This window comes from Aythya ferina (genome assembly GCF_964211825.1).
Source record: "Aythya ferina genome assembly, chromosome: 4".
Classification (NCBI taxonomy): domain Eukaryota; kingdom Metazoa; phylum Chordata; class Aves; order Anseriformes; family Anatidae; genus Aythya; species Aythya ferina.
Window position 1 is genome coordinate 72,956,628 of NC_140300.1, and position 22,561 is coordinate 72,979,188.

The 22,561-nt window shown below is 39.5% G+C and overlaps 1 protein-coding gene across 3 annotated transcripts in view; it reads left to right on the forward strand.

The window, feature by feature from the left end:
* Positions 1–9,969: 9,969 nt before the first annotated feature.
* The window catches only part of EGF (epidermal growth factor), a 60,755-nt gene continuing 48,163 nt past the window's right edge, over positions 9,970–22,561 (forward strand). For all 3 annotated transcript variants that reach the window (XR_014692404.1, XM_084517189.1, XM_084517190.1), the window contains exons 1-2: positions 9,970–10,584; positions 19,279–19,410. Coding sequence is in view for 2 of the 3 variants with exons in the window: in XM_084517189.1 (XP_084373315.1) it covers positions 10,458–10,584; positions 19,279–19,410 (259 nt within the window). In the remaining variant the exon portion in view is untranslated. The remainder of the gene's footprint in view (positions 10,585–19,278; positions 19,411–22,561) is intronic.

A 22,561-nucleotide genomic window follows, 5' to 3' on the forward strand; every position in this document is an offset into this window, starting at 1 on the left:
ACAGCCATTTCAGCTGATGCCAATAGTTCGTGGAGCAGTATTCCAGTTACAGTGAGACGAATCCCTTTGCACATTGTTTCAGGCAGCATTCAAACACCAAAAATAAATACACACAAATAAGGAGAGTGCCTGCTGAGATGTTGGGCCATGGGAGATTCAGAGGATGCTTCCACGTCTCGATAATTTCAGCATTGTGACAAGTAGATCACAAGCCACTTGCTGCAATGATGGAATAGCAATAGTTAGACAAAATACTCCTTACTAATGGGTTTAAAACCCATCTCAGAAAATGATGATACCAGGAAAGTCTCCAAGTATCACTGACCATCTATTAAGGAGGCTGTAGATGACCAAGATTTTTCACGTGATAAGGGAGCCTGTGCAAATGCAACTGAATGTTGTGTTTTTACCTTGCTGTAAAAATCTGATGTGTGAAAATAATCACTGATATTTACAGACAAATAAAATTATTCACATTTTTATGAGCTGGTCTAGGTACTTACCAGGAACCTGTGTTCTGCCTGGTGTTTGTACAAAAGCATGGAGCTCTTTGTTTGTCTGCAGTTCCACCATCCTCAGAGGTCAGCAGCTTCTGAGAAACACTTGGGGCACTGCCACAAAGCTGCTACTCACAGAGTTTGACATGTCCATTGCCTAAGTAATGAGGCTGCAGAAAGGTAAAGCAACTGCCATTTACAGCGTACCATACCGTTTCCTTCTCTGGCATTGGCTGACTGCATTTTCTAGTTTTGTGGAAATTCTGCTTCTCAGTAACAGAGCTGTTCCAGGGGATCTTAGAAAAGCAGTTGCTCAGGGTTCAGCATTCAAATCTGAAGAGTATTGCTTCAAACCCTTACCACTTTGCCTGAGCACTGGTAGCCAAAGACTTTGCTGCATCAGAAAGACTTGTTTTCATTTTCTAAGCTAGTAAAAGTTGGCCACTTTACTTCAAGGAATAGACCAGCATGTTATTTAGGAGAAGTCGCCACAAATTTGGAGGTAAGTTTTCATCCTAAATTAATCTATATTAACGTGTAAAGCTGAGACGTGGTAGTCTTCTATTTGTGTGTTTGTCTGAATTTGACCATGCACTTAATCTGATGGGTCCTGGTGAAATCACTGTGAAGTGAAATATTAATGTTACCATTTATTCCTCTCGGGTGCAGCTGTAGCAAGTGCTCTTAACAGCCATGCAGCCGTACAGGCTTTTAAACTTAAACATTTATGATGCTTTCCTCTTTTGAATCTTTCTCCACTTAAGAGATCTTCATCTTCTGACAAAAGCATTAGTAATAGCGGAGTACCTGATCCACACAATGCTATGACTTGAAGAGTTTTTAACGATTGATCATTTCTCAAGGTGTAATTGCTTTGCCGTGTAACTGAACAGTGTCTGTCGGTGGTAGCAGAAGACAAGGAGCTTTGATATTGATTGCTGGTTAACGTGTGTTGCTGGGACCTCTCTTGGGTACAAGCTTGAGAAAAGAAAAGTCCGTTTCATACGCTCGCACAGTGGCAATGTGTTTGGGACAGGTGTAAAATTACATAACCTGAAAATCATATCCACAGACTTAATCAAAAGCTCCTTTTATTTTACCTTTAATCTTGCTAATATTTTGTGAAATATGTATTAATATTTATGTTATTTCTGAGTACCAGGGTTGCGGTACATTATACAGGTCTAAAAAATACTTCAGTGGCTGATGGAGACCATACAGTTAAGATATTCTCTTACCCAAGGCCCTGCTCTCTTTTGATTTCTGTGGGAGGAAAAAGGAAATGAGCTTATTTAGAGCTGTGTGGATGTTTTAGATGAGAAACTGCCCCTTCTGTAAAGTATGTTTAATCCAATGGGATTTTAATGCAGTCTATGGGGAGTTTGATATTGACTTCGGTTAGCTCAGGATCAGTTTCTCCTCAGTGTCTGGAAGCAAAGTGCTGTCACCCTGGGTATTTAATCCTGGAACGTGAAGATGAGCCTGTGATCCAAGAACATTTGAGGAGAGTCCCCGCCCTTGGTCCGCATATTTTGCAGCACTGAGCAGCTAGGAGCACTGAGAATTTATGCAGGAATCAGCCTCTCTAACTTCTATGCCAACATCCGTAAGGTAGGTCCTTCTATAGGTCCGTCTAGAGATATGTAGATGGTATTACAATTTTACTGCTTGGCACAGGTATTTTAGGTATTTAAGCTTCTTCATGTGATGCATTCTGCCTTGCCCATCAGCCCAGTTATAAATAAGGCAGCCAAACGCAAGGGCACAAATGGAGAGGTTTCTTTAGCGTTGGGAAACACATGCAAACTCTCAGAATAGAATTCCCGTGCCCCTCTCTCCTTACTAGAGTCTTGTTTCTGGCACCTACGGCTAATTTTCAATACTCTGCCCAAGGGGTACATCAAACCTTTTCATACAGGCGTTACTGAGAAGGACTGGGTGGGTACTTCATTTTGTAATTTTGTCCTAATGCCCAGTTGACCTTAACTGCAGTAGGATTTTAATATCATGGAGAGTGGCCCTAAAGCTCTTTAGTTTTTAATAAAGATGCTATAACAAATTGGGGTAGATCTTTAAAATGGAGATTTTGCATTAACTACTCTATTCATTATAATTGTGTTTTCAGTTTGGTAACTTGTGAAATGATTTCAGAGAGTGAAGCGTTTTTTGGTGTCATGTATAAGGCAATGAGTCTCAGAAACACTCCCTTATTACTTTCTGCAAGCCATTGTATTGCTACTGATGTGGCATGCTAGCTCTAGTAAAATCACAGAGGGCTTCTCTGGGCTTATCTCTTAGCACTAACAGGAATTTTATTATAATAAAACAACTTTGCACTTTGAGAAATAGAAGTTTCTGCAATAGTGTGATGGTTTTCAGTAGAAATGAAGTATAAGCAGTTACCTCTCTCCTGTGAGGAGGAGTATTTTTTCGTACTTTTCTATATAGAAATAGACTTTCATTTGTGTTAAGAGTAACAAATACGTGATATTTAGAAGTTTTCAGTACTTTGCAACAAAACTTGGGAAGATGGTTATTTCTTTATTTCTGATTCAAAAAACATACCAAAACAAATTATTTTTTTTTCTTCTGTTTGATGACCTAATTTGTTCTGTTTGTGATCTTAGCAGTAATAAACAATTACTTTACAATTTCAAATACTACTTTACATGCCAGGATCTCAGGGTATTTTATAACAACTATTAAATTACAAATATCCTTCCTTCAAGCAAAAGAGAAGCATAGATCCTTTTTACTACAAAAGGGGATTAGTGAAGCACAGAAATCATACTCAGTATGCTGAGAGCACTCAGGAAAGCAGTGGCAGGGATGTTGATGGGATGAAGGAATCTTGCAATACCCTGCACACGTGGTCACAGCAGGCACAGTTTGTCTGTACATGCACAGACATTTTAATTTGCAAAGTCTAACTGTGCATGATTGTACCATCGCTTTTTGTGGCTTGCTAGCTGACAGCCTAGCGTAAGTCAAAGGCTACCCCAGCCAATACGTGCTGGCAGCTATGAAGGAGGTAGCTGTATCTTTCAGCAGCCTGTTTGCTCACTCTTCAGCTAGGCAGACATTGCTCGTTGCCATGCTGCTGAGTAGACGTTTTGTAAGAATGTATGTGATTGTTAGTGAACACTTTGCTTGCAGTCCTGTTTGCTGGTTCTGCAATCACCGGTACGCCAGGCTGTTGCAAAATTATTTTCCCCGGTCCTTAATGCTTAACCCAGTGTTCAGTGGTCTCAGTCCCTAAGACCAACCCTCTCCTAGGTTGTGCCATTTTTCTTCAAAAATGATTTTATTGGGAATAATGCTCTCTCTGACTCCAACAGGTTCTTTCGGGGGATTTCTGAGGAGCAGCAGAGTTTTGCAGGACACAGGCGGCTAAGCAATCGATACTAAAATAATTTTTCCCCCTTTTCTGAAATAACCCTTTACTCAAGTCTGAGCTGGAGCCTCTGTGTTCACAATCCTACCAGCAAGACAGGATCTGCTTCTGGGGAATGGACAACCACTATCTGAAACTTTAATATAATGTGGGCTATTGCTTGCGCTCAGTGCCCCTGCCTTTTTTTTCCCCACTGCTCTTCTCTCTGTCTCTCTCTCTAGGTGGAGAACTGACAGCTGTGGCCTCGAGCAGGGTGTGTTTGGTAGCTGCAGGATTTGGATGCCAAGTTCTGGGATATCATTCGCTCGGCGGCATTTGGGTCAGCGATAGGCTCTGGCGCTGTGCTCCCCGCAGCTGCGAGGCTCGCTCTGAGGTGGTGTCGGGTCAGGCTGCCTCCTCCACAGCACAGCCCCATGCAGATCACTTGCCTCTTTCTCTACCAACTTCTTCCTCATATGGTATAAGAAATCCACATGCGGGGCTCTTATGGCCACTGTGAGTAGGGTCTGACATAAATATATATATATGTTTTTTTTTTGCTTTAAATCTTCAGAGTGTCTTTTAAATTTTGCCACCCTGTAAATGCCATTGTATCAAGAGCTAACATTCAGCAGGCTCTGGGCAAATTCCTTGGGAGATTCTGCTACTCAAATATTTATTAATTAGGACATATTTGCTTCTGGAGATCTCCTGAGATGTTCCATGAACAGCAGGGAAATGAACGTTCCCAGCAGTTAGCAGTGTGTTTGATTACACCTGCTCCTGGACACCCACCAATTCAATGACTATCCCCTCTGGCACCAACTGAATGGCCAAACACAGGAAAATGTTAAATTTTTATAAAGGGAACATCATTTGCAGTGTGCTCAGGAAGTTACCTCGTTCAGGCTAACCATGCTTGAGGCAAAGAGCTTCTAAGTCTGGCAGCAACAGGGAGCATCCTGCAGTCTGCTCACAGGAGCTCAGTGCCAGGCACTGAGTGCATCTCTGGTAATTCCAGTCTCTTGAGTTCATCTCAGGTGCTTTTGCTGTGGAAGGCTGGGTATAGCACTGCCTGTTTCTGCTTCTGTTTATTATCCGTCTTGTTGGATCCTGCCTTTGTGTCAGCGGTGTGCAAATGCAAGCTTATACAGCTGTATGTTTATTCAGGCACACCAAACAGAAGTGAAGGTGAAGTTGAGCTAATCTAACAAAGAAAGTGGATTAGATTGGTAAATTGCAGTGATTTTATTCCACATAGCCAGCGGGGCAGCTATAAAACAAATGTATAAACTGTTCCCTGGTGTATTTGCTAAAAAACAGCAAGATCACAAGAGGAGTGAACCAGCTGAAAAAGTCTGTAATGTGGATATGAAAGCTGACTGAAATAGTCTTTTTAATTATTCATCTTGACAGCCAAGAACTCATGGGATAAAAAGAGGAGGCAAAAGTAGCAATATTTCTGATAGATAGGCTTCAGAATAAGAACCTACAGGCTGATATTTATAATCCTGGTCTCTTAATGCTATCACTGGAAACCTTAAGTGCTCAGCAGCTCTGAAAATCAGCGCCAGATTTCAGTGAGTGCCTTTGTTTTGAGAGTTCTGCTGGAGTGCCTGCTCTAATGCATGCATGAAAAATCATTTTGCTGTGGGTGAACTCTCTCTGGGATGGAAAGTAGCTGTGAAGCAGAAAACATGGGGAGGATACATTTTTTTTGGCCGTGATAGTGAAGTAATGCCATACCTATTACTAAGATCTAAGATCTTTTAAGTGTTCTTACAAAAAGCTGCATAGACCTTATTCATGTTAACTAATGACTTGCTTTATCTTCAGTTTTCTCTCCACTTCAGAGAGCCAAATGACTCTTTCAACATGCTATTTTAACCACTCCTTTGTGTCTGCTAACATAGAGGCCTAATGTAGTCATCTAACATTGATAAATGTCATAAGTCAGTAATGTGCTATGTGGCTTCCCCAGAATGTTTCGCTGTTGTTCTTTCTGTCTGGATGCGAGAGAGAGCATATTTAACTTTCTTTCTGGATCCTTCTGTGGATGCCAGTGTGGTCTATCTGGTGAAATGAATATTCACAGCACAGCAGCTGGTGAAAGGTGCCTGTCAAAACGTTAAATGTAAAAGGGCTTTAAAAAGATAGTATTGGTTATAGTAAACAGTAAAGTTTCAGTGAGCCTTTTTTTTTTTGTCTTTTCCTTAAGATCAGATTGTAGCTGGAAAATGTGTAACCCTAGCAGAAAAGATGTGGAATTCTAACTGCCAAAAAATCCAGTGGGTATTTGTTGTAATTTCTGCTGTGAAATAAATTGAGACAACTGGAAAGAGATTACCTACAATAGCACTTGGTTTTCGTAATGCTTTCATGGTTAAAACCCTGCTCTTCTATTAATTTTGCTAATAAATTAAATTAAAACGTTCTGCCAGCCAAATATCATCTCCAAATTGTTGAAGAGAACAATGAGTGACATGCTTGAGGCCAAAAAAAGAATGGCCGTCATACCTCGGGAGGAGATTTCAGGCATTCCTGGCTTTTAGAGATCACTAGAATATGCTGCTCTCTCCCACTGGGCCTCCCTCCCGCCCTGCTTGACAGGCACTTTAACGTTTCCTAATGTTCCTTTTGTCAGAATTATGCACCATGTAGGCTCAACCTGCTGAAATGGTGTTAGCAGTACTGGATGGGGCACTACCATGTCAGAGGAAGGAGGGTGGTCAGGGCAGGCAATCCCCAAACTGACACCAAGGTCAGGCTTAGGTAAGCGCAAGGCACGGCTGACAAAAATGTGGGACGTTATTTTTATTTGTTTCTGCACCTTTTTCCTTCCTGAAGGCTGTCAGAAATCCCCAATGTCATTAAAAGTAGCCTGTGTCTATCAGCTCCTGCTGTGGGGGAGATACCCCTGCCGAAGGAGTCTATGTCTGTGGGTGCTGTGACCAGAGCTGGCGGATTCCCTGGGGCCATTGGGACAGATATGGGGTCTGGTTTTGTGGGGATCCGAGTGTCCCTCTCTGCTCTGCCCTCTTGGTGTAAGGAATAGCCCCTACACGTTTCCTATGCGATTTCAGTGAACTCTCGCATAGAATCGTTAACCTGTATTGGCGGTAATTGGTATTGTGATGGCTATAAAATATAATTTTAACCAGATCAGAATATGCCTGAGGCCAGGATCAAACTTCTAGAGGCTGACAGGAAAAGAAGCTCAAGTGCTGACAAGCTAGCATAATGTCTAGTAAGCAAGAATAAAAGCCAATATATGATTCAAACAATGTGCTAATTAAGACAATATAGATACTGAAAGCCCTGGAAAACTGAGGGAGGGCTCCGTTTCCTTCACAGCTTTGGAACAGCCAGAACATACCGTCCTTGAACTCGGGAACAGCAGCTTTTTGCCAAGGTAGGGGACAAGACCCTCTCCAGTAGGATCGCTAGCTGGTCTTTACCAGCTTTGTTAAAGCAAACCCACCAAAGCTGGATGAAACAGTGGAAAGTCCAAAAGAAAGGAAGAAAAGAGCATTTGCTTATTGTTAGTTCATCAGTCACCAAGTCAGCAGGCCAAATTAAAGTCACTTCTTTGCATTTGATGTACTGGGACAGATGATTATAAGATCATTTGGGCTTGTTGTGTGTTGAGTCTCTCACAAGAGACACTACCCTGTTATTTCAGTCTAATTTATTGTATGAATGCTAAGCTGAAATAAACTTCTGTAGTTAATGCCTGTAGGTGGGCACAATAGCTTGCTTTATTATACCATATTTGAAACGACTTCTTCATTGATGAATGACTTCAGGTGTGAAGGAATCATTGCATGTGGCCTGCTAAACCACTTGGTGAGAAATGGTATGTTTGAAAAGTTTAGCTGTGGTACAGCTGGATGGATTTCATACTTTGGAGAGAAGTTTCTGGTTCGATCTAAGGGGAGGTGGTCAGCTCTATCTACTTTCAAGTAAATTATGCACATCTTCAGGCCTGGATCATATCACACAGTGGGTCTGGGGGTTAGGTTTGGTCAGAGGCACATTCGGCTCATGAAGGTTAAAAAACCAGCTTCCCGTCTTAAGAGTTTTTTTCTGCCTGTTTTTAAACCATTCCTTTATTTCTAGGATGGTGAAGTCTATGACTTTATAAACCAATCTTCATCTGACTATAGAGAAGGGGTCTCTTCCAGAAAAGCTCACCATGGTATTGATGTGTCAGACAGTTCTCTCTTCACTGTTATTTAGAGGAAAAAAAAATAAAATAAAATAAAATAAAAAAATAATAATAAAAAAAAAAAGAGCAGTTCTGGGCCATGCTTTTGACCATGATTTAAGTAAAGGCAAAAAGAGGAAGTGGATGGGGGGAGGAGGGAAGACTCTAGGAGATGTTTGGAAAAGACAAGACATGTAAATGAGAAACTAAGAATGTGAGAGCTTCTGGAGTAACACAGAAATTGCTTCTGGGTTTTAATACGAAAGGGAGATCTTTGTCTCTTTCAGTGCATTTGCCTGGAAGAGGTCAGAGCTGTGCCGGGACTCGCAAACACTCTGCTGGTGGTTACTCACAAAGAAGTGAGACATTCCTTCTGAGCTGTCCAGGTTGCGTGCTCCCAGCTTGAACACTGAAGAAAATCATGTTGGGAGGAGCCAATTTAGCAAACTAGACTCAAGTGGCATGTCCATGGTTCCTGGGCAGGATCCTGTAATCCTAGATGGGATGGCACTGCTGCACTTTCCCGTTGGTTGCCCTTTTGTATTCCAGAGAACTATTTGGAGAAGCAAATATTGTTTGGCATGAGTCTGGCTCTGCATAATTTACATTACTATTATTGGATTTTATAGCACGCAGAATAGAGACTCAGTTCTGAGCACAGTATATGAAAACGTGGCTTCCATTTGTCAGTCCGGGTTTAATTAGTTGCATTAGCTGCAGCAGTGAAGATCGAGCAAACAGAAAGTGGCTACACACAGACCCAAGCCATCAAGAAACAGTTTCTTTTAGTGGAGAGCGGCCCAGTTTATAATCAGGTTTCGTGCTTCTTATTTTCTGTCAGTGCAAGTCTGGACTCTTATCGATTCAGACCAGTATGGGGGGGGAAATTCTCAGGGAGGGAGTTTGCACAGCTGCAGGTTACTCTCTGTACTGTCTGATGCTGCTGTTCCCGGCTGTGATATTAGCATTTATCCTAGTGCAATACTGTGGAAATAATTAATAATAATAATAATAATAATAATAATAATAATAATAATAGAAGCAAGAGAACCAAAATGCATCACAGTAGTTAGTGCAACAAAGCCCAGTGGAGTCAACTACATAAACACCTGCTTAAATCTCAGCACATTCAAAATTGGGCTAATTACTTGCATTAGTGCCTGCTTTGGGGGACTGATGCTCCTGGAATTTCTCTAGTGTATACATATTAGCAAAACAGGTGTAAAAAAGCATTACACCACAGCAGTAGCCTCCTACAACATTGATGTCCCCATACAGATGACTGGGCTGTGGGTGGAAGTTGCAGGCTCATAACAAGTCACCTTGGTCTCTGGCAGCAGGTATTTTCCTGGAACTGCAGAAAGGCCAAATTCAGACCTGAGAGAGGTGGCTGCAACTTCTTTGATATCAGAATCACAGACATGTACCCTAGATCTGAATTTGACCTTAAGACAATTTGTATTTCCCATTACTGGAGAAACTGGAAGGATTATTTTGTTTTCCTTTTTGCATAGAATGTTTTAAAGACAACACTTGTTTCTGGTGGTAAAACACAAGATGATATTAAAATCAGTGCAATCAGATGATATTAAAATCAGTCATGATTGAACAGGCAAAGTATAAATTAGGCTGCAGTCCATGAGAAATAAAACTTAGCTGTCACGCTGTAGGTACTTCTCAAGCATGAGGGGCTGCCTTTCTAAATAGACTGTATTTATTATGGGTGGCTGGGTATCAGCATTCTGGCTCGGTTCCCTGTAGTAAGGAACTGACCACATTACTATTTGCAAACACAGGGTTCACTCAAGTGGTACTAAAAAGAGAAGAGGTGGGGCAAGCAGAGCTTTAAAAAGCAAAGAGGAGTCCGTCCGAGCTGGTACGTAAAAAGCAACTGCATTTTGGAGGACGGTACCTGGAGATCTCACTCCCTGTACTTCACTGAGAGCAGCGGTGAAGTTTTCTAAATTCTTTGCTTTTAAGATTTAAACAGCAGCTTTGCTTGTTGGGAGGAAAATCACAGTGATCCTTGCGAGTGTTGCTTTTAAGCTGTGTTAAATTTGTGGCAAGAGTGTCAGGCATTTCATACTTGGCTTCCAAAAAAAGAAAAAAAAAAAGAAACAAGAGAGAGAGAGAGAGAAAACGACGTGTGTGGGGAAGAAATCTCCCAGGAATTTCTTCAAGGTTGTAGTCAGACACAGTAAGGACTAAAGTGACAAGAAAAGCAAGGCAAAGATAAAACTTGGTATTGTGATAAGATGTCTGAGTGTAAAGCGGGAGATTGCAGAAACCTTTTGGGATTACACATGTTCATTTTGTCCTGGATATGACTGCGTACAAGCTAGTTCTTCTCTAGTGACAGTTTAAAAAAAACCTCAAGATTATGTTTCTCTTCCTTGTTGCTTTTTTGCCAGTGGTTTTTAAAATTGGTTTTGTCAGCCTCTCAGCTCTGCAGCACTGGAACTGTCCTAATGGATACAGATTAAAGACTGAAAACTCTGCCTGTATAGGTAAGTAGCTGACCATTCACAGATAAGAAAACAGCATTTGTATTCTCTTAATTGAATTTCATAATTGTTTTATTTTTTTTGTGTCTTATTTAACCAGACTGCTTGTGTGTTGTACTGGCAGAATTGATAAAGCAACTTTTCAGTATCCCTTGCTTCTCATAATGAACAGAACTCATTTTGTTTAGTTTGTTATTCAAAAATCAGTTGCTTGTGTGTCGGTTTTACTATCAGAAGGCAGGATAAAGATTTATATGATCATTAAGAGATCTGAACTGAATGCTAGTCACTAAAATTCCTTTCCATAACTTTAGTGTGTCTTTATTTTTGACACATCCACACATGTATTTGTGCCTTTATATGTGTATAATTTGTGCATGGGTGTATTTTATATTTCTATATTTATAAAGAAAGAGTACTTTTAAATATTTTTATATGTATATTGGGATATGCTTCAATGTGGGCTTGATAATTTTAAAAACTACTTGTTCTGTGCTCATACAGGTAGGTGTAGATGTGTGCTAATGTATAATGAGGTCTCATACAATACGTGAAACACTGATGTGTTTGATACAGTAGTGCTAAAATCTGAGTGAAGTGATGTTATTATTGGTATAATGATCCTCCAGTGACTCAGAACATGTGAAATGCAGATCTTATTCTTTACCAAGTGTAAGACAAAGCATGACAGAACCTTTCTGTTCACCCTGCTACCTTGAAGGCCAATTTTTTTGTATTTATTTATTTATTTAGAAAGCCAGGGCCAGTGAAGTTGTGAGCTTTTGGGGCAGGAGATGAGGAAATTCCCTGGAAGCCTAGCAAACAGACCTAATACTTGGAGTCAATGCTTTTGCCTTAGTTGCTTGGGCTTCAGAGGCCCTGACTCAGTTCTTGACATGATTCCAGTGATTTAATAACAGGTGCCTCCTCTGTGTACTCTGCCAAGAAATACCAGCTTGTAAGCAGAAAATAGAAGTATGCGTGTTAAATGCCCTCGTATTGAGAGAGGAGGAGCTAGGCATTTTTTGTGTACAAATGACAAACCTGACCAAAGGTTTGTCAGAGAGCCAAACACACCTAGGGTACTTCAATGCTGATGCTTGAATTCAAATGAGGAACACCCTCCTGAAACAAATCTCTGTACTGCTGCCTGTTACTAATGCTTGTGTTAACATTATGGAGTAGTCTCAGAGTGCATGGACTGGGTTCCCTTTAGACCAACATAAACCAGAAGGTGTACCCTAGGAGAGCATCTATTCCCATGGCTGTTGATAGCCATTTGGTCCACAGGACCGGGCTAGACCTGGTTCTCCATAACCCTACACTGAAACATATGCAGTCTGTATGCCAGATCCTCAACAATTGTTGCACTTTACAGAGCCTTTCTATAGGTCCATGGTATTTGCTGATATGAACCTGGTTTCCATGAACTAATTAGGATGTACATTAGTTATGACTTCTACATTATTGGGTTGCCCAGTTGACACCTCATGTATAATAGGACAGTCCTCCTGAAATGAAGTATATTGGTTGGCTTTTTCTGTGGGTCAAAATGAACTCTAAATATTTAATTTCAAAGAGCTACAGGATTATTATTATTTTTTAAATTCAGTTGATTTAACTTGCAAATTAATGTGCAAGTTAATGTCTTCCATTAATGGAGACAAATTTTGTTGAAAATTAGATATTTCATTTGCTCTACTAGTCTTGGGGGGGATTCTAGGTAAAGCACCAAAACTTGAAGGGACAGTAACTCAGCAAACTGTGTAAGAAATAGTAATAGGAGTAGTCTTTTGAGTAAGAGCTGACATTGCTATGAGCTACTTTGTGTAACATATAATAAATGAAAAATGAGGTGTGCTAAGGTATCTTTTTATTAGAGATTTGCAAGGGATTAAGAAAAGGTTTGAAATGAAATATCAAACTTAAGGGATACTTTGATGGCATGGATTTCCCCTCTTTCTTCTGTGTGCTTGATGTTCAAGTTCCCTTCTGACCAGAAGACCGGACGTATGATATTCTAGTTCATTAATTACGTGAGATGGAGGGTGTGCAGTGGAAGCAAGTGGTAGGAAGCTGGGGGCAGGCTTTGAAGGTAATAGTGGGGATAAAAGTGGTGAGTGGGAGACATGACTCATACTACTGAACTGTGAACAATGACAGCAAGCTGAACTGTGGCTTGGCGACCATTCTCGGTGAGCTGTAATAAGTATACCAATTGTAAAGTGCTCTGTGTCGTCCGTGACCGTGGTGGCATCCTGCCAGCCCTAAGGGCTACCCTCAACTGAGAAGGTGCCTGCTCCCTGAAAGAGAGCTGTTACAAGCAACACTTGCTGTGAAGTGTTTTCCTACCTTTTCTAGATTTGTTTTTCCATACTACCACTACAGAAGAAGGCCAAGGCTTTGCTCTTCTTACGTTGTTAAATATCTTGCTTCTTAATTAGTTCCTTTTATTTCTAGGGGTATTCAAAGATCAAAGGCCTTCTCATCCTGTGGAAGGATAGTGAAATCCAACCCTAAATGTTTCACATAATTTTATATAGTTATTTTAAGAGAGATTATTTGAATCCTGACTTGGTATGCCAAGAGAGGAAAGGCCTTGAGGGGGGGGAGAGGGGCACGTAGCCCAGAACAGCACAGTTTATAAGAGACAAAGTTTGGGAGAACAGATCATGAGGTCAAAATAAGGCTAGTCTGGTGCATGAGCATATCCATTTATCTAAAATTTATGATACTATTGGAAGCATTTCTGCAATTCTTGACATTGTCATCTTGATTTAATCATTTATTTTAAGCTGATATAAAGACTAGGGACTCAGTTACCATTCAATGACTTATCTTCCCTAGACTCTAGTGAAAATAGGACCTTCTACCTCTAAAAGAAAAATAGTCTTGGCCACACAGTTGTTCTTCCTACAAGGTAAAGATGCATCCACAGTTGATACTGGGACAGCTTCTGTTTCTAAACTGTTTGACCATCTAAGCATAAATGGTACACCAGGGGACGGGTCTTATGCCTGTTGGAAGTAGTTGATTGTCCCTTCCTGATGTACTGCTTTAACAACACTATATTTGTACTGGTATAAATACCAGTATATATATAAATATACTTCATTCATGGTATATAGATGCTTTCCTTACTTGAAACAAAAAAAAAAAAAAAAAAAAAAAAAAAAAAAAATCCCCAGATGGCAATGTTTATCTGAAGACACCCATAGAGCAGCCCCTCGCATTACTGATTTTAGATTAGACACTAGTGCCTGTTAGTCCTGGGCTACCCAAGGTAAATATATTATTTTCTGAATACTGAAAGGCAATATATAAAAACACTGCATCTTGTCTTCAAGGCTGACTTTAAGTATCCCTTTTGTAAGCTTTCATGGTGAAGAAAGATAGTTATTTAAAATTCAGAAAACAAAATTGTAAAAAACAAACAAACACAACCCACATTAGTAAAGTTGTACCTAACCATAGATCCTTAAATTTTGCAGGTCTCTGCTAACTTCTGACATAATCTGATCAGCCCTTGTCACTTCTTCAGGGCTAGCATGCTACACGTTCCTACAAAGCTAAAGGCTGCAATTGAAGGTGACAACTGCAGCTAAGATCTACTCTTCTAGTCAGATGCTTCTTTCTGTGTCTCAAGCTTTCCTCCTTTCTTTCTTGCTGTTCACCACTCTCCTGTCATAGGACACTGGTTTTATGGAATATTAAATTATTCATATTTGTATTACATCTTTAATTTCACCTTAGTTAGCCAAGTCCTGGTTTTAGTTTGCTTCATACAGCCTTCTGAAGACACACTGCTAAGACCTCTTAAGTTGTATTCTGAAGAATACGAAATGTCAAAACCTTGCTGATTCACAGCTACCCTTTCCCTCCTAGTATTGCATAAAGAGCAATAAGAGCCAGTGAAATGAGGAGCTGTGTTGTCTACCCCTGTCATGACATAGCTTTAGGGATAATCCTTTTGAAACCCCACTGTAACCCTGTTTTTCAGAAGAGCTGCAGTCGAGGCACGTCTGCTTGCTTGTTTTCAGTAGTTGTCTTCCAGCTAGCTCACTTCGTATTCCATTGCCTTGGGGAAAAGAGGGTTGAAAATATTGTTACCAAATAACAGAAGGGAATTCTTCAACACGGGTCTGAGCCCAAAGGCCAATTCATGAGAAGATTCCCACTGAATTCTCTGGAAATTGGATCCAGCTGAATGTGGACAAATACTATCCTTAGCTGTAAAAAATTGCATCAAAATAGAAAGGGGGTAAATATGTCACAAGAAATGACAGAAATGGCATCATACTACACATGAAGTTTAATTGTGAAGTGGGCTGAGGAGTAGACTCCAGGGCCAGTGACTAATACTACAAGACTCATCAATGTTTTTCTCATTGGAAATGAAAAAATGTCTTTTTCAGTGGAAAATAGCAGATATTAATCTTATGTTCTGTTTTGAGCAAAACCCATCTACTTTCTAGTATTTAATATGAAACCTGCTGGAGCTGGATGACAATATTTGCTGATGCCTTTTGAAAAGGGACAGATAACAGCATCATGAAATTCATCTTTGAAAGGCAAGCCAATAACACTATGTTGAAAGGTGAACTACATGATCTGGGAAGTAGAGGTCCACTAGAACTACATTTTTTTTTTCAAATTTTTGCCTTGGATATGATTGAGTAATTACTGATTTATGCATGCAATTTATTTATAAGGTAAAACAACAGCAACAACAACAACAAAAAAGTGTATTTTTTTTCCCATTCTAGTGGCCAAACTCTTGAGATCTGAGTTCAGAAAGGTAGAAAACTAATGATATCATAGTACTTTGGGATCTTTTTTCCATTTTCCTTCAAAATGTTTACAAATGGTTTCTGAATTTGAATTCAACTCTAAATTTGATTCTGCTTTATGCAGAATGGAAGAGTTAAGGAGCTGATAAACACCTTATTGCATGCATATTATATTTCTTACCACAGTATAGAAACACTCCACAGCCTCTACCCTAGCAAAAACCAAGAGTGATTAGGTTGTACTTTAAATCTCATTTAAGAACTTGGGAGCAGAGATACTGAGCTGTGCTATTTCTATCTCATTGTGACCAGTTGGTAGCCAGAGCATCTTTTTCCATTTCTGTCTCTCTTCTTTTGTGTGAGCTGTCTGTCATTAACAGAATAGATGGAAGGGGTGGGCTGCTTTCTTTGTAACCCAGCTGAACTTTCGTGTTCAACCTTGTTGAAAAGATTATGGTGGTGGCTGGGTATAGCAGATTGAGTTCATTCCCAGTACAACTCCACAGGAACCACGTTTGAGTGAGGTTGTTTGAGTGTGTGTATCTGCGTGTGTATATTTTATGTATATAATCTATGTGTTCGGGGCCAAATGAAAGGCGGCCTCTGGCTCCCAGTGGTTTCTCTGTGTCCCTGCCAGGCATACTAATGCTTCACCTTCTGCAATCAGAGCATTTCTCAGGACTCTCAACAAAGTGGCATATTTGTATGCAAAGTCATTGAGGGCTGCCAACATCATGATGACATGATTCATCGTTTTTGCTGATTCTCAAGGCATTTTCTGCATAAAGAAGCCTTTGAGAACTGAGCAGAACCTCATTCTTCCTTTCAGAACTGGCTGTCAGGGCACTGCAGACAGCTTTTGTGTTCCCTAAGCCGATTTCTTTCACAGGGTAAAGTTCCCACTGGGGGAAGTGGTTGCCAGGAGACATAAAACAGCCACAGCAGGATGCGACTGTGTGCCTCGCTTTGGCACAAAGAGTGCATGCAGGTGAAAGCATTGCTACTATTGCTACTTTCACCTGATGGATGGTTTTATGGTCAAGTTCTCCTAAGGCTTTTTTTTTTTTTTTTTTTTTTTGGCCTTCACAAAATGTTAGTTTTGTAGACTCATATAGCCTAATGCTGGAAAAGCCCTCCCTGTAAATCACAGGCCATTGCCCAGTTACCTTGGTACATAGCTCAGTAACTTGTGCTTGGTTAAAACATGTCTCCCCATTCTGGCTTTGCCTGGAGACCATCCACTGATGGTTTTCACAACTTCACAGTTTTTCTTGGTAGCTAGTTCCCTTAGTGAATCACATTTTGTGTTAAATGTGAATTAAATTTCTAAATTGATTTCCCTGGCTTCAGTGCTCAGCCATCAGTCCTTGTTAAGTCTTTCCTGCAGAAGATTAAAGTGAACAAGCCCTCTCCCAAATTTGTTTTTGATAAACCAAACAGAGATATTTGTGTCTCACTGAAAAGAGATTTTTCTTACCCTCAAATCATGCTTTTTATTCTTATTGTATCCACTTTCTAATTTTTCAAGATTCTTTAACAAACTGTTTCTGAGAAATAGGAGCATTCCAATATAGTCTGACCACTGCCATATACAGAAGTAAAATTATTTCCCCACTGTCATTCATTTCTCCTGTGTGTATATGTATCTTGATTTGACTTTTCTTGTCCTGTAACTTGCTAAGCAGTCAGATGTTTGTCTAGAATGAATGCAAATCCTCTTTAGAGTAAGCAGCCTTCCAGATACAATCTGCAGGTCAGGCCTATCTTTTTATTCTTATTTAATGTACTCTTTATTGTGACTGAATAATAGTTCTTTCATTGGTGCTTCACATTGCTTTCTCAAATAACTTCTGTCTTTAATAATCTTACATCTACACCATTGCCTTTAGCACCCATAATTGTGATTTCCTCAAAGGAGTAACATCAGCTTTATTTAACAGGCCGCTATTGCCATAAAAGTTATATTGACTGACATGAATTATATTATAGCCTTCATCAGCTGAGTCTTGCCCTTGTTCATCCAGCTTGGTCACCAGTTATTCCATTCAAAAACCAGTGCGTCAGGGCGAGATGCGAGCCGTGTTCATGCCCATAGACTCCTTCACATCTCTGTTAACACTGACAGCAGCTGTGACAATGAGCTGAGGTAACCAAAGCACTCCTGTATAAGCTATCAAAGAGCTCTTTGGTTTTAATGACATCCAGGCAATGTCAGCTAGGAGTGGCTGATTTTAAACTGGCAAGCTAGAACTCCGGGTTTCTGTAGCCCATTGGCAAACTTCTAAACCATTCAAACTTTTCTGGAGGGCATTTGGAGGAGTTACTCCTTTAATCCATGGAGAATGGCATGTGCAGCCCTAGTATGTGTGGGAAAATATGCTCCTGAAAGCTGATTGTGTGAAGAAGATTGTGGTTTAGAATTAAAGTGCTGTACGGAATTAAGTTGTTGGAAGTGCTTCTGCTTTACCTTCGTATTCTGATCAACAAAAATCAGTTGGACGTGGTGTGATTACATCTTGTATGTTGCCACATTGTTTTGTTAAGTGCTATTATTTACATATTGTTAAATTACTGTTGTTATCTGCTATATGGAACATACATTGTAGAAAAACTCTGAAAATGCCACAGAAACATTCCCTAAACTGTACAGATACATTAAATGGTTGTAAAACATCCACAATCTTTAACAACTTTGATATAAGTCTTCACCAGGAATGAAGACAAAAAATATTCTAAGCTATACTTAGAATAAGTCAATACATATATGTAGTTCTCATAACGATCTGGTGTCATCTAGTGACTTAATCAAATGTGTTTCTTGAAAAGAATTCATTTTGGTTCCTTTTTTCCTGTATGTACAAATGCAGATTTATGCTAATGACAAAACCCATAAGTAAAGCCACTGACATCAAATAGATCCTGGGCAGGGGAGAAGCTGCTCCTCGGAGCATCCTTCACAGTGGTTGTCCAAGAAATACACAAGGGTATGGTACTCCAGATGCCAAGAACCTCAGGAAGCTACTATCAGATCCATTCGATTTCAGTTGGATGTGAAGTTTCTTTAAGCCTTCCAGGCCAGCCATCTGTGGTGCTGAGTACTGCCAAAGGAGTCAACTTCTTTCTCCCTTAGTGTAAAATGTGCTCCTCAATGGTGACATTTTTTGGAAAATGAAGTCCTTCCTTATCATATTTATTGTCTCAAACTCTAATAAAACACCATAAATACATCAAATATCTTCTAAGTTCCAAAGGCTTTAGCTTAATCTATCAGTTAAAAGTCAAATTTCTAATTTTTTTTTTTTTTTTTTGCTATTTGTTTGCTGCCTTGGTCTTACTGCTCTCAGAATGTAGCGGTATTCTTTTATTAATTTATTTACTGTTTTGAATGTGTTTTTGAAACTTAAACAAAAGAACTCAGAAATGAGCTCAAGGTGGAGCTCAGTGTTGTGGCAGTCTGTTTGCAGCTTTGCTGTTTTGCAAAATTTGGTAATTATTTGCAAAAATGTTATTGTGGAAAGAGGGATAACAATAGAAGGAAGCAGCTGCAGGCAGCATTTGCATAGGAAAGGATAATGCAAATAACAAAAATTGTGTACGAGATAAGTCTGTTTCCCATGTTTGGGCAATCAGAGACCATTTGTATAGAGTGTCCAGACACTAGGGAGAACGGTAATTTCTAAAAAAAAATTATATATAATAACTGTGCATGTGACAACAAGCAATGCAAATAATCCTGAGACCAATGCATAAAGTAATACAGATATTCTCCTTTCCTCTTTTAATGATGAGAACTTACATTTTCTAACCAGATGGTTATCAGCTTTCTATGCCAATGGTATTCCTTCTGTTTACTTTGTACTGTTTTTGCTCATCAAGTTGTCCTTATTTGTTCAAAACCACTTTTCAGATATTGATGAATGCCTTGAAGGTGGTTTGGGAACCTGTGGCCAAACCTGTATCAATGTGCCAGGGTCCTATATCTGCTCCTGTTTGCCTGGCTACACCTTGGATATTGACAAACGGTCTTGCTATGCAAATGGTAAGGTCATTTTCTTTTTGGCATTTAAAACAGAGCTTTAGAGTCTTAGATTCATTTAGCAGTTGGCATTATATTTTGAAGTGAGCCATGCCTGTCTGGTCCCAACTCACAATGGTGGGAAGAAGAATGAACAAACAAAACAAAACCAAATGAAGACTTCTTATTCAGTAAAGCTATTCTCTCTCTGTGCTCAAAACTGAAATCTCTGAAGTCAAAACTGAAGTCCTTACTACTTCCAGGAACAGAGGGCAATGCATAAGGTTTTGCTACTGTTGCCTCTTTTGGGTTGTTGGCGTTGATGCCTGTCTAGTGTATTTAGGTTAGGGACAGTGCTGTGAAATATTAGGCAGGAAGCTCTTATTTTTGATTTGGTCCATAGGAAATAATCACAATAAACATGGGTGCTCCTCTGAGGCCTTTCCTATTGTCCCAAAAGTTTAAATTGATTTTTGAACACATAAGCTGCATCCAAATTTTATAAGCTTCTAGCCCTTCTGAGGGGAAAACATCCATAGTTATGGTCTCTGAATAACCTTAATTCTGTCCTCCACTGATGCTACTCATAGAAAAAAGATCTAGTTAGATTTTATTAATTGTTTTAACCTTATATTACATCTAGAATACGAGGTGGGTAACCTTATATTACATCTAGAATATGAGGTGGGAGTGCTTTGAAGTTCACCTCTCCATTTTGGTTTCCTGAATGTCTGGTTTTGGTTCCTGTCTGGATATGCTAAAACTTTTTTTCTGGTCCAGGAGTTCAGGTTTTCTTTTTCTGACTAGTGTTTACCTGGAACTCTCCCTAATGTGGAGATGGGATATGGCAGGACAGATTTTTGACCCAAGGAGATGAACTAGAGTCCCTCTGTGTGTAGCCTTCGGAACCATGTACAACAATCAGAAGTATTCAGTGCAGCTCCCAAATTTTCACCAACACAGTTACCTCAGTCAGCTCCTCGAATCACTCAGTGCTAGCAAAGTATGACTTTTTTTTTTCAGTCCTGCCTAAACTATAGTTACTTAGTTCTTTAAATATTTTTTTTTTTTTTTTTTTTTTTTTAAGAATGTTTTCTAAATATTTCTGCTCAGTTATCTAGTTATCTTTCAAAGCACAATCCTATTTTATACATTATTGGAGGTTTTCAACTTTTTTTTTTTTTTTTTTTTAAAGTTATTACTAATCTTTATAGCACCAGAAGTGATGGATTGGGAGCTACCGTGATGGATAAGGAACGCTGTCCTTATGCTATGTATAAATCTTTCTGTTGGAGGTATACAAAGTGCTATGTCCTTTAAAGACTGGAAGATCTTTTATGCAGGTGTTGTTTATCTGATCATTAAACCCCTGATAAAATTAAGTCCCAGATCTGGCTAGCCCCTCTGCAGTCAGATTTGTTCAGTCCTCATTCACAGGCTCCTGGTGGGAAATTCAGAGAGCAGAAAGGGAAAAAAACAAAGTATAAAATTGTTCTTGGTCAACTAATTGGCAAAAATGCTGGCAGTACAGCTGTCAGATTCCTGAGATAAATCAACCTTGCTACACTTCACCATTCATTTACGTAAAACAAGTCTTCGTAGTTTAAATATTCTCACATGGGGTTGCTCAGAACAAATAGCAGCAGAAAAAGGGAGACACTAACATCCCAGAAGCAGCTGTTATAACTGGGTAATACCTTGAAAACTCCAAATGAACACCAGTGTATTAGTATAGAAATCAGAAAGCTGATCACTGTCCTTGTGAATAGCAGTAAATCACATCCTGGGTGCTTGTCAGAACTTGCTGTTCTCCAGAGAAATCAAACTTGGTCCCTTTCCTCTGCTGTGAAGTGGGTTGCTTCAAAGAACCTTGCAACCATGGTGAAGGTACGGCACCTGCCTAAAATTTGTAGAAATGGTGTCAGCTGAGTTTAATGTTTCATGTTAACAATGAAGGTACTTAGTTAAAAGGTTGCAAAACTGATTCATAAAATGAGTTTAGTTATCAAAAGTATATGTGCAAGGAAATTGATTTCAGGGTCATCAAGGATGCAGGCTATCCCTGGTAAGCAGAGAGTTACTTCTGCATTCCTGGAAAATCAATTCAACAAGTGATTAGATAAGTTTTAAAGCTGTCATTCTGTTGGATCTATATTAATAATTGTATTTCAAAGTTGCCTGACTACAGCATTTTTTGTGTGCCTTGATCTGTTGTTTCAGGCAACCAGGTTATAATTCCCCACAATTACCAACATAATGGGACTTTCTTCTTTGAAAGTGGTTTTAGTGGTAAATTAAAGACTGAGCTGTGTGTTCTGAGATATAATATTAGAAAAGACTAAAATGTGGCTGGCTACCCAAAAACTCCTTTCCTCTGCTACACACCATATAGTTATCCACGATATTCAAGTTACCTAAACAAAAAACATTCTGTTTTGGAAATGCAGTTAAGTTTCCCTGGATGATCTTAACCCTGTCCTGTGGTGATACCCTAAAAAATAACAAATAATATGATAAAATTGGTTTAGTGTAATCTGCAGCCCCACCAACCAATATAACCCACTAACTCCTTCCATAGTTACCACCTGGTTTTAAGGCCATGTTAAGGCTGTTTGGCCCATCCTAGTTGCTCATCCCTCCAACCTGAATTTGATTTATAGTGTTTGGGTCATAAATAGATTGATTTTTTCATTTTAAAATATTTCATGTTAACTTACTGATATGTCTATACCTTTCAGTCAGTGTGAATACAATTTTTGTTTGTAATGAGTTGTTGCTGTTGAGCTGTAGGAGTTTCAAGTAAGGATCTTTTGCTTTCCTCCATCCCTCTATGTCACAAGAAACCTCCACAGTTTGTAGCTTCTTCCTTTGCCCTACCTTGGGATCTTCAGTTTCCCTGTTTGGACAGTTAATGTGAGACTCCAGCCCATCTCTCTGTGAAAAGTTCCTGCTACGGAGCAATAGTTGGAATTGGTCTTCATCTTGGAGATACATCCATGGCATAATTTTTCCACCATCTGCTGGCATGCATGTGATGGTTCTTCTGGCCTCTGACTAGGCTATAGGGTTTGGAATTAGTGGTAATAACTTTTTTTCTGCAGTCTCAGTTACATTACTCGTATTTTTGACCTAAAAAATTCTCAGCAATAAATGTGAAGGGACCACTATGTTTACA